The 13,507-nt window shown below is 42.6% G+C and overlaps 1 protein-coding gene and 1 non-coding gene across 2 annotated transcripts in view; both read right to left on the reverse strand.

The window, feature by feature from the left end:
- Window positions 1–13,507, reverse strand: part of LOC124551315 (serine/threonine-protein phosphatase 6 regulatory ankyrin repeat subunit A-like) — a 95,824-nt gene that overhangs the window by 14,567 nt on the left and 67,750 nt on the right. The window contains exon 4 of the mRNA XM_047126325.1: window positions 7,275–7,859. Within this exon, the coding sequence (XP_046982281.1) occupies window positions 7,275–7,859 (585 nt within the window). The remainder of the gene's footprint in view (window positions 1–7,274; window positions 7,860–13,507) is intronic.
- Window positions 11,471–11,547, reverse strand: Trnat-agu. Its single transcript has one exon. It is a non-coding gene; the product is annotated as a tRNA-Thr (tRNA).

Consider the following 13,507-nt stretch of genomic DNA (forward strand, 5'->3'; position numbering starts at 1 on the left):
AGGAATTTAACTTTGTGGGCTTCATACATCCAATTTTTAATTTTTTATACCATGTATACATGTTTCTGATGTATATTTGGTTTATTATTGACAGGTGAAAAGGTTATACCTGTTTTTGAGAGTGATCAATTTTTACTTTCAAAAACGGGATGTTGAAGACAAATTTTGTGTAACACAGGACCAGTTACCAGCTAGCTAGCATGCTGCAGTTAGGTCCTCTATAGGTTCCATGGTACGCATTTCAAATCAATGCTCCACATAGTTCTTTGAACAAAACAAATTTATATTACTGTATAGGTGCAGGTCATTAAAATTACACAACTATAAGGAATGAAAAATGATGAATTTTTACCTATTGTGTGTATATAGCATAGCAAGAAGAACACATTACTTCTGGTGATGATGTGGGGTGTACAGGGCGCGAATTTTAGTACTATGAAATCATTTAATACACATCACAGAAACATTCTGTTTGGTGAAGAAGTAAAGAAAATTATTCTGGTGAATTACCAAATCATCTTCAGAGAGGTTGCTGAAGATTTTGGTATGTCCTTTGGCTCATGTACAGCTATTTTTGCAGGTGGTTTTGGCATGAAATGTTTAGTAGCAAAGTCTGTTCCAAAATTGTTGAATTTTGTCACTTAGACATCACTCAGGAATTGCTGAATGAAAGTAACAACAATCCAAAACTTGTAAAGAAAGTCCAGTCATCCCAATGGGAACTGCCTGAAGAGACAAGACCAAAAAAATATTCGAAGAGTTCGATCATGTGAAGATCCTTCTCACCGTTTTCTTCATTTACAATGGATAGATCCTGCCTTCAGCTCGTACAGTCAAAAAGGAATACTACCTGGATGTTATGCTCCATTTGCGTGAAGCAATCCAAAGAAAATGACCAGAATTGCTGCAAAACCATTTGTGGAAACTGCATAACAATAATGCTCCTATTCACACTTCAATGCTTGTTCATATTTTTTTGGCAAAAAACAAACCCATTATGTTGCCTCAGCCAGCATATTCCACGGACATGGCCTACTGTGACTTCTTTCTATGAGCAAGGCTGAAGAGAACCATGATAGGTAATCGTTTCCCCCGCCACTGATGAGAAAAAAACAGAATTGCAGAAGGGGCTGAACACCATAATGAAAAGTGACTTCCAGAAGTCTTCCAAGACTGGAGAAAGCACTGGCACCAGTGTATGATATCTGAGGGGGGGATTACTTTAAAGGGCGCAAAGTAGATATTGTTGAATAAATTAAGGTTCTTTAATGAACATAAAAGTTCCCAATACTTTTTGATCTCAACTCACTAGTAACCAGCGTGTCACAAAGGTATCTCCGCCCTGCATTCTCTATTCCCTTCTGAGCTTACTAATCTTTAATATATTTTATTTGATGAAGTTTGAAAGATAATGCATCTTGTGTGTACATTTTGAATATTACATAATTAATCTCACTACGCAGCTAAGTAATTAATTGATGTTTGCCCATAATGATAATACCTCATTAAATGATGATCCTCTATAAGTATACACTCTTCTAAATATGAAGAATTTGTTTAATGTTAAGGACTAGAAATTGTTGATGTGAGGCTTACTAATTTCTTTGTAAAGAGTCATTTACAGAGTAGGTCAAAAACATAGTTCAATGTACCAGTACAATTAGTCAACAGTTGTTTAATGTCACAAGCATCTTCAATCATTTTGTTCATAACATTATGTAAATAACAATATTTCCTGAGTGTCTAATTATGTGAATGCATTTCATTTTGTGGAGAGAGAATTAAAAATTTTCATATTAATATACGCCTATTGATTAATAGTTACTTTCACACTCATTGGTGCCACTTCTATATGGTAAAAATATTCTGCAAATATTATTATTTTATGTATTTTTGTAACTTATATTTTTCTTGAACATCACATTTCAAAGATTTTTCACTTATATTGTTCTGTAATTGTCTTTGAAGCTCTTTACTGATGTAACAACATTTGATACGCGTCTATAACTGCATGTGTATTTTAATTTATTGTCTTATAATAGAGGGAAACATTCCACGTAGGAAAAATATATCTAAAAACCAAGGTGATGTGACTTACCAAATGAAAGTGCTGGCAGGTCGACAGACACACAAACAAACACAAACATACACACAAAATTCAAGCTTTCGCAACAAACTGTTGCCTCATCAGGAAAGAGGGAAGGAGAGGGAAAGACGAAAGGATGTGGGTTTTAAGGGAGAGGGTAAGGAGTCATTCCAATCCCGGGAGCGGAAAGACTTACCTTAGGGGGAAAAAAGGACGGGTATACACTCGCGCACACACACACATATCCATCCACACATATACAGACACAAGCAGACATATTTAAAGACAAAAAGTTTGGGCAGAGATGTCAGTCGAGGCAGAAGTGCAGAAGCAAAGATGATGTTGAATGACAGGTGAGGTATGAGTGGTGGCAACTTGAAATTAGCAGAGATTGAGGTCTGGTGGATAACGGGAAGAGAGGATATATTGAAGAGCAAGTTCCCATCTCCAGAGTTCGGATAGGTTGGTGTTAGTGGGAACTATCCAGATAACCCAGACGGTGTAACACTGTGCCAAGATGTGCTGGCCGTGCACCAAGGCATGTTTAGTCACAGGGTGATCCTCATTACCAACAAACACTGTCTGCCTGTGTCCATTCATGCGAATGGACAGTTTGTTGCTGGTCATTCCCACATAGAATGCGTCACAGTGTAGGCAGGTCAGTTAGTAGATCACGTGGGTGCTTTCACACGTGGCTCTGCCTTTGATCGTGTACACCTTCCGGGTTACAGGACTGGAGTAGGTGGTGGTGGGAGGGTGCATGGGACAGGTTTTACACCGGGGGCGGTTACAAGGGTAGGAGCCAGAGGGTAGGGAAGGTGGTTTGGGGATTTCATAGGGATGAACTAAGAGGTTACGAAGGTTAGGTGGACGGCGGAAAGACACTCTAGGTGGAGTGGGGAGGATTTCATGAAGGATGGATCTCATTTCAGGGCAGGATTTGAGGAAGTCGTATCCCTGCTGGAGAGCCACATTCAGAATCCGATCCAGTTCCGGAAAGTATCCTGCCACAAGTGGGGCACTTTTGTGGTTCTTCTGTGGGAGGTTCTGGGTTTGAGAGGATGAGGAAGTGGCTCTGGTTATTTGCTTCTGTACCAGGTCGGGAGGGTAGTTGTGGGATGTAAAAGCTGTTGTCAGGTTGTTGGTGTAGTGCTTCAGGGAGTCCGGACTGGAGCAGATTCGTTTGCCACGAAGACCTAGGCTGTAGGGAAGGGACCGTTTGATGTGGAATGGGTGGCAGCTGTCGTGGAGGTACTGTTGCTTGTTGGTGGGTTTGATGTGGACGGACGTGTGAAGCTGGCCATTGGACAGGTGGAGGTCAACATCAAGGAAAGTGGCATGGGATTTGGAGTAGGACCAGGTGAATCTGATGGAACCAAAGGAGTTGAGGTTGGAGAGGAAATTCTGGAGTTCTTCTTCACTGTGAGTCCAGATCATGAAGATGTCATCAATAAATATGTACCAAACTTTGGGTTGGCAGGCCTGGGTAACCAAGAAGGCTTCCTCTAAGCGACCCATGAATAGGTTGGCGTACCTCCATTACGAAGGTGTACACGATCAAAGGCAGAGCCACGTGTGAAAGCACCCACGTGATCTACCAACTGACCTGCCTACACTGTGACGCATTCTATGTGGGAATGACCAGCAACAAACTGTCCATTCGCATGAACGGACACAGGCAGACAGTGTTTGTTGGTAATGAGGATCACCCCGTGGCTAAAAATGCCTTGGTGCACGGCCAGCACATCTTGGCACAGTGTTACACCGTCCGGGTTATCTGGATACTTCCCACTAACACCAACCTATCCCAACTCCGGAGATGGGAACTTGCTCTTCAATATATCCTCTCTTCCCGTTATCCACCAGGCCTCAATCTCCGCTAATTTCAAGTTGCCGCCACTCATACCTCACCTGTCATTCAACAACATCTTTGCCTCTGGACTTCTGCCTCGACTGACATCTCTGCCCAAACTTTTTGTCTTTAAATATGTCTGCTTGTGTCTGTATATGTGTGGATGGATGTGTGTGTGTGTGTGTGTGTGTGTGTGTGTGTGTGTGTGCGCGATTGTATACCCGTCCTTTTTTCCCCCTAAGGTAAGTCTTTCCGCTCCCGGGATTGGATTGACTCCTTACCCTCTCCCTTACAACCCACATCCTTTCGTCTTTCCCTCTCCTTCCCTCTTTCCTGATGAGGCAACAGTTTGTTGCGAAAGCTTGAATTTTGTGTGTATGTTTGTGTTTGTTTGTGTGTCTGTCGACCTGCCAGCACTTTCATTTGGTAAGTCACATCACCTTTGTTTTTTAATTTATTGTCTGTTAGTCTTACACTATTGTTCCTTTCCTGTCTGCTGGGGCCATTTTTTCATTCATTTCAGAATGAAACTAAGTTTCCATACACTTCCAGCAGAAATTTATTTTTTCAAGTCTGAGGGGATGTGTGAGGATCTATATCCTCGCACATCATAATATTTGTTAGGTTTTGACTTTTTTTGTAAGTTTACTGTTTACTATTACCACAGACTGAGTATCATATTAACACAGCTACAGCTGATTGGAACTGTCTCCTGCAGTTAAAATTAATATTTGCCCACTGACAATGGTTGTGAATTCATATTGTCATTGTTGTTATCGTGTGTGTGCTTGGTGTAATATGTCAGTCAGACTATATCGGTCGCTTTCTTAGATGCAGACACATTCAGACGTGTGTTTGGATGATGTCGAAAATATGTTCAGTCTATTTGTACCACATTAGAACTGTATCAAAAGTTTCAGAGTGAAGCAGTTAATTTTGTATTGTGGCATATGGAACATTACTAGAAAGTTTAATTTGAACTGGTTTAGAAGGAGTGACAATTTGAGTACTAAACAATTCAATCTGTTATCCACCATTAACTGTTATCAACTGAATCCTTCATAATCCACTTCCTAAAATGCTAGAAAAGGAATATGTACAATTGGATAGTTGGAGGCAGAGAGGAATATGTCAGCAATGTCAATTATATACCTGTTGGAGTGTTAATCAGGGTGAAATGGGGGTTTAAGATGAAACTCTCAATGTGAAACAGAAAGCTAGGGAATATGGGAACACTGCTCACTTCTGCAAGCTGTCATCTTTAAAGAAGGGAGCAAAATGGAATTTTGAACAGCATCAGTAAACACTCTCTGATCTTTTCCAAGAATCAAAGATTCTATACTCTTAATGGGACATCCATAACTGTTAATTGGGGTGGTCATGGTGAATAAAATCTGCTGCACTTTTAATTTCTAAGTTCCTTTATTAGGATGAAGACTTTTACACTACTCGGCTATCAGGACTCTTATCCCATCTTCAGGTGCTATGTAACTGTATATAACAAAACCATACAAGTAAAGTGGCGACATTAAAAAATCAATTCAGATCTCATGCATCGTGAACAATCTAAGATTCACTTCCAGGATTTTCAGAAATTAAACGAAAATTTTAACATCTTTTCACTTTCCTCTCCAGCTGATGCTGACAGTGTACAAACTGTATCAGAACTTACCTACAGTGTGACAGACAGCTGTGTGGCAAGTTCCATTACAAAATTAGTCTCACAATTTTATAAGAATCTTTCTCAACATAAATCTCCATGATTTTGCGAGTCTGCAGCAATAGTTATGTTGATGTTCAGGTGTACATACATGTGCAAGCAATTTTTTTCCACAATGAAAAGAACAATATCTACCCCAGAAGCCCAGTACAAGACTTCAGGTAATAACTTGTTTATGAAATAATGCAGATTATAAAGTGGTACCAACACCGGAGCTTTAGTGAAAAGCAAAGTACATAATATTTATTGACATTCTGTGTTTTATGTTTAAATGTATGAATAAAATGGTCATGAAATAGAAGTCAGTGTCAGTTTACACTTTGCCTGAAAACAACAGTCATCATAAGGCTGCATCAACTGAGTGAAATATCACATCTTTACACATGTCTGCTTGTGTCTGTATATGTGCGGATCGATATGTGTGTGTGTCTGCGAGTGTATACCTGTGCCTTTTTCCCCTTAAGGTAAGTCTTTCCACTCCCGGGATTGGAATGACTCCTTACCCTCTCCCTTAAAACCCACATCCTTTCGTCTTTCCCTCTCCTTCCCTCTTTCCTGATGAAGCAGCCATGGGTTGCAAAAGCTTGAAATTTGTGTGTATGTTTGTGTTTGTTATTGTCTCTATCAACATACCAATGTTTCGTTTGGTAAGTTACAGCATCTTTGTTTTTAGATATATTTAAAATGAAAGAAGACATTCATGCTCCCACCAACAAATTCTTACAAAATGACCATTAGGATACATTAAAAGAGATCAGAAATTTAAATATCTCTCCCCTCCCCCCCCCCCCCCCCCCCCCTCTCTCTCTCTCTCTCTCTCTCTCTCTCTCTCTCTCACACACACACACGCACGCACGCACGCACGCACGCACACACGCACACACGCACACACACACACACACACACACACACACACACACACAGAGAGAGAGAGAGAGAGAGAGAGAGAGAGAGAGAGAGAGATGAGAAAAGAAAGAAAGAAGAATGAAACAAGCAAATAATGAACATTACTGGCTTTGATATGGTGTAAACATGATATTTTACACATAAAAGTACTAGGTCATTACTTGTCTCTTCAGACTGCATTTGTTGATGTCATATCCTTTTGAACTAATATGTAAGAAGTCATAAAATGTAAAAGCAATGATCAATCACGAAAACTTTCAGATTCTCACTGAACAAGGAAGAAACAATTTTGTTCCACATACACTTACAGCTTCAGTGGGAAAGAACAGATTCGTTTAGATCATTCACATGGGCTTTGAAAACAAGTATAAAAAATCATTTTTTCTAAAAGCACATAAAATCAATGCATTACTTCAGTTTACAATTCATGACTACGTACAAAAACGTTCTTTAATTCACTTGTCAGTGTCCACTCACAGAAGTCTTATTTTCATTGAGATAAGGGACACACAACTGTACATAAACAGCTCTGCAGCTGATAAGATAGCTTATGAGTGTCCTTGACTGTACTTGAAGCAGTGTACAAACAGCTTTTGTCAGTCCAAAGGGTTTTGGTTTGAGGAACTGCCCTTCCAATATTCTTATAGTGATTTACAAAGAATAGATGTAGATGACATTTCTGAAGGTGACTTTTGCAAGAAGTAACAAACCTTGTTTTTGCTGGTGTCGTTGCAATCAGACGGCTGAATTCCACAAATTTTTCAGGGTGGTTGTGCACGGCTTCTTTCCACCCCTCAGTGGCCACCACTTTGGTAAAGTTGGTCCGGAGGAAGCATCCAGCTGCTTCCGTCAGTTGAGGACACGAATGCCGCGATGCGACCGAGGCACTCGTCATCACATTTTCCACTGACAGATCACGCGCCAGCTGTATTTCGCATTGTGCTTTCAAGTCAGACACGCAATATCTATCTGCAGCCACCAGGAGCTGTGGTGTCACACTGCAGTGCTGTGGAATGCTGTCCTTGTACATAAATTGCAGTAGCTGCTGCAACACCTCCGGTTCGACATCTTCGATGAGGATACAACCGCTGCTGGCCCTCTCCGTGTTGTGGGCCAGCATTGAGGCAAACACTGGGCTTCTGGCCACCAACACAGACCTGTGTACAGCTAGCTGAATGTCTCTCGCCACTAACGTTACGAGTGCAGCATCCGTGGCGTCCAAGACGGCACCAAAGTCGTAGGCCAGAACTTTTGGATTCTCATTTGTCTCTGATGCACTGGTTGCACCTGAAACACTAAAACCAGAAGAATTATGCTGTTATGTGTGTTCACAAACTGGAAGTTCTCGTTAAAGAGTATGCGAGGCAGTGTTGCAGAGTGTTACTGGCCTTTTAATACACATGTCAAGGAGAGGGCAGGTGATGCCAATGTCAGTCAGCACATCTGGGTTTGACCTCCACCTTTTCAGAATTTTTTACACATTGTGTGGACTGTGCAGAGGTCACCCAGTATTCGGCGCAGTAGGCAGTCTGTCTGGGTGGGATCGTCATGTACTACTACGGTGGTATCCGCCTGATAATGCAGGGAATGCACTACTAGAACACTGTAAGTGCGTGGCCTATCTGCATAGTCTGCACACTCCTACAGTGTGTGAGAGAGAATGAGACCACACTCCACGAATGTTGACGGATGTTGCCGAAGCTGACCGAAGCTTCCTCACTTCATAACACAAGTGAGTGAGCAATTAGTTACGGCCACACAGATGCCACAAACTTGTCCACAATCACGAGAATGTCACACACTCACGGTCACTTACATACAGACTGTGAATCTGCAATGTGCACGTGCACGATGAGCTTCACTTATCACCACAGCTGGGGAACATTTATTCGAATGACAAATACAGGTCAAAAATTATTACTCATTATTTAACGTAATTGGACAGATAAAAAAAAATCTACGCACCAAGAGGCGGCAGGAGAACACATATATAAAACTAATGATTTCAACAATTGATTACATTCATTGATATAAATAAAAATATTATGTATTTACACAAATAAAGAACACTATGAATGATAGATACACCTAAAATCCAATGAATTTATTGCACCAATTCTTTGTCATTTATTAAACAAATTTGTTTTCAAAACATTTTTCTTTGACCTGCTGATCAGAAAGTTTATCTAATTTGCAAAGACTTCCCATTGTGATACATGGAAGAATATATGTTCTACACATGTAAAAAGGATATTGGTGTTTTATATCTCTTAAAATCATCTCTACTTCATTATAACAATACAAGAATTTCAAATCACAATTGTCTTCAGCAAATATGGAGAAATCATCAATTCTGCTGTAGTTTCTTGCAAATAATTCATTGCGATTCCACATGAGTTTCAGCTCCAAAAGCATTTCAAAATAAAATTTTAGTTTTACAATGTAACCTTGTTTGAAACTCCTGACCCAATTTCTTCGAAATTTCGTTGGCTATTATATGTCTGCAATTAGTTGGAAGTCTTCCTCAGCCACGGACAGCAATGCACAATGCAAGTGCAAGTGTTTTTAAACAATGGGTAAAACATTGTTGCAATAATGGTAGTTGGTGTAGAAAGTTGAAAAAAAGTCTTCCAATAGTCTCTTGACACTTTCTTTATAAAAAGTTGCCAGTGTGCAGCAATATTATGAAATATTTTATGTACAGAAACCCAGAGTCTCTTCCGTAGTTTTTCAATTCCAAAGTTGCATGTCACATCAAAAAACAATTCCAATTTCTAAGAGAAAGCTTCCTCAGAGCCAATTCTAAAATACTTTTGAATGGCTTTGGACATTCAGCAGGATTCCTTAAATATCTTAGGAGACTTTTAACGTAAAGTCTGTTGATGTTAGTTGTTCGCAACTCCTGAGTTCTTGTTTGGTTCACTCATTCTGTAGCACTAGAAACAAACAAATCATGTGATTATAACAACAAGATTCCTATATCTGATAATGTTGGCACTCTAAGGAATGTTCACAGACTGAGTGTATTTGTCAGTTACATTCTCATCTTTGACTGCTTATGCAGAATATCTTGAGGAACCAACTGACTGCTGTCTGAAAGGGACACTAGTTCTTAGGTAACCAAACATTATAAGCAAAGGTACAATCCAACTGCATAGAGTGTTGTGCATCAAACTTGTTTCTTAATGTTGAAATGTCAATGTTAAGAAACAAGTTTGATGCATAACACTCTATGCAAGTGGATTGTTATCTTTGCTTATAATGTTTGGTTACCTAAGAACTAGTGCCCCTTTCAGATGCTAGTCAGTTGTTTCCTGAAGATAGCCCAATAAGCTCAAAACTAGTCTGAAATACACTCCTGGAAACTGAAATAATAACACCGTGAATTCATTGTCCCAGGAAGGGAAAACTTTATTGACACATTCCTGGGGTCAGATACATCACATGATGATACTGACAGAACCACAGGCACATAGACACAGGCAACAGAGCATGCACAATGTCGGCACTAGTACAGTGTATATCCACCTTTCGCAGCAATGCAGGCTGCTATTCTCCCATGGAGACGATCGTAGAGATGCTGGATGTAGTCCTGTGGAACGGCTTGCCATGCCATTTCCACCTGGCGCCTCAGTTGGACCAGCGTTCGTGCTGGACGTGCAGACCGCGTGAGACGACGCTTCATCCAGTCCCAAACATGCTCAATGGGGGACAGATCCGGAGATCTTGCTGGCCAGGGTAGTTGACTTACACCTTCTAGAGCACGTTGGGTGGCACGGGATACATGCGGACGTGCATTGTCCTGTTGGAACAGCAAGTTCCCTTGCCGGTCTAGGAATGGTAGAACGATGGGTTCGATGACGGTTTGGATGTACCGTGCACTATTCAGTGTCCCCTCGACGATCACCAGTGGTGTACGGCCAGTGTAGGAGATCGCTCCCCACACCATGATGCCGGGTGTTGGCCCTGTGTGCCTCGGTCGTATGCAGTCCTGATTGTGGCGCTCACCTGCACGGCACCAAACACGCATACGACCATCATTGGCACCAAGGCAGAAGCGACTCTCATCGCTGAAGACGACACGTCTCCATTCGTCCCTCCATTCACGCCTGTCGCGACACCACTGGAGGCGGGCTGCACGATGTTGGGGCGTGAGCGGAAGACGGCCTAACGGTGTGCGGGACCGTAGCCCAGCTTCATGGAGACGGTTGCGAATGGTCCTCGCCGATACCCCAGGAGCAACAGTGTCCCTAATTTGCTGGGAAGTGGCGGTGCGGTCCCCTACGGCACTGCGTACGATCCTACGGTCTTGGCGTGCATCCGTGCGTCGCTGCGGTCCGGTCCCAGGTCGACGGGCACGTACACCTTCCGCCGACCACTGGCGACAACTTCGATGTACTGTGGAGACCTCACGCCCCACGTGTTGAGCAATTCGGCGGTACGTCCACCCGGCCTCCCGCATGCCCACTATACGCCCTCGCTCAAAGTCCGTCAACTGCACATATGGTTCACGTCCACGCTGTCGCGGCATGCTACCAGTGTTAAAGACTGCGATGGAGCACCGTATGCCACGGCAAACTGGCTGACACTGACGGCGGCGGTGCACAAATACTGCGCAGCTAGCGCCATTCGACGGCCAACACCGCGGTTCCTGGTGTGTCCGCTGTGCTGTGCGTGTGATCATTGCTTGTACAGCCCTCTCGCAGTGTCCGGAGCAAGTATGGTGGGTCTGACACACCGGTGTCAATGTGTTCTTTTTTCCATTTCCAGGAGTGTAAATGTTTTCACACATGTCCGAAAGGACAGATACCATTTCGATCCAGGAGCCATAATGAATTAAGACACAAAGAAATTACACACACAGGCTATGAGTGGAGACTGATTTAAATCAGTGGGGAAAGTTGAAAATTTGTATTGGACTGGGATTCGAACCCAGGCCTCCTGCTTACTAGGCAGATGCTCTGACCACTGAGCCATACAGACACAGTGGTCATCACAACTGTACGGACTGCCCTAGCATGCCTACCATCAAATCCAAGTTCTCAATTTACCCACACACTACAAAATAGTGTGCATATGAACTGAAGCGATCATTGGCCATCTTCACCTTTATTAGCTATATGTGGTTTCTGTTCTTTGGACATGACTGAGAGAACTGGCACCAATTTGATCCAGCAGCCACTACGACTTGAGACACAAAAGAATTACAGACATTGGCTGCAGGTGGGCATTGATTTGATCAACAGTGAAAGTTGAAAATTTGTGCCACACCAGGATTCAAACCTGAGTCTCCAGTTTACTAGGCAAATGTTCTGACAAATGAGCCATCCGGACACATTGGTCATCAAAACTGCACAGGCTACCCTAGCACGCCTCCTATCAGATCCAAATTCTCAACTTATCCAAACACTACAAATGTAATGTCCCTTGCCCATTATCCTTATTGTCTGTGGCATTTTGCCAATTTCCATCAGGGTTCAAGACTTATGTGCATCTGCACTGAAGAGATTATTGGCCATCCTTTCCTTAATTGTATACACTATCTGATCAAAAGTATCTGGACACATGACTGAAAATGACTTACAACTTCGTGGCACCCTCCATCGGTAATGCTGGATTGCAATATGGTGTTGGTCCACCTTTAGCCTTGATGACAGCTTCCACTCTCGCAGGCATACATTCAATCAGGTGCTGCAAGGTTTCTTGGGGAATGGGAGGTCATTGTGCTGCACTGAGGAGGTATCGATGCATGTCGGTGAGGCCCGTCACGAAGTCGGCATTCCAAAAAATCCTAAAGGTGATCTATAGGATTCAAGTCAAGACTCTGTACAGGCCAGTCCATTACAGGGATATTATTGTTGTGTAACACTGCCACAGGCCACGCATTAGGAATGGGTGCTTGATCGTGCTGAAAGATGCAATTGCCATCCCTGAATTGCTCTTCAACGGTAGGAAGCAAGAAAGTGCTTAAAACACCAATGTAGTCCTCTGCTGTGATAGGGCCATGCAAAACAACAAGGGGTGCAAGCCCCCTCCATGAAAAACACGACCACACCATAACACCACCGCCTCCGAATTTTATTGTTGGCACTACACATGCAGGCAGATAATGTTCACCAGGCATTCACCAACCCACACCCTGCCATCAGATCACCACATTGTGTACCGTGATTCGTCACACCACACAACGTTTTCCCACTGTTAAAATGACAAATGTTTATTCTCCTTACAGCAAGCAAGGCATCGTTTGGCATTTACTGGCATGATGGTGTGGCTTATGAGCAGCTGCTCGACCACAAAATCCAAGTTTTCTCACTTCCCACCTGACTCTCGTAGTACTTGCAGTGGATCCTGATGCAGTTTGGAATTCCTGTGTGATGGACTGGATAGATGTCTGCCTATTACACTTTACAACCCTCTTCAACTGTCGGCTGTCTCTGTCAGTCAGTAGATGAGGTCGGCCTGTACACTTTGTGCTGTATTTGTCCCTTCGCATTTCCACTTCAATATCACATCAGAAACTGTGAACCTAGGGATGTTCAGGACTGTGGAAATCTTGCGTACAGACGTTTGACACAACTGACACCCTACCACCTGACCACATTCGAAGTCCAGGAGTTCCGCAGAGTGCCCCATTCTGCTCTTTCACGATGTCTAATGACTACTGAGGTCGGTGATATGGAGTGCCTGGCAGCAGGTGGCAGTTCAATACACCTAATACAAAAAACATATGTTTCAGTTCTTTTGCACAAGTCACCGTGGCCGCTGGATCAAAATGGTGTATGCTCTATCAGACTTGTCTAAAAGAACAGACACCACATAAATATAATTAAGGTGAGGATGGCCAATGATCTCTTAAGTGCAGGTGTCGCACACCGGCCTCAAACTCTTACGGGAATCTGTGAAATGCCACGAGTACCGAGAATAATAGGCAAGGGGCACT

The sequence above is a fragment of the Schistocerca americana genome, chromosome 9 (assembly GCF_021461395.2).
Source record: "Schistocerca americana isolate TAMUIC-IGC-003095 chromosome 9, iqSchAmer2.1, whole genome shotgun sequence".
Classification (NCBI taxonomy): Eukaryota; Metazoa; Arthropoda; class Insecta; order Orthoptera; family Acrididae; genus Schistocerca; species Schistocerca americana.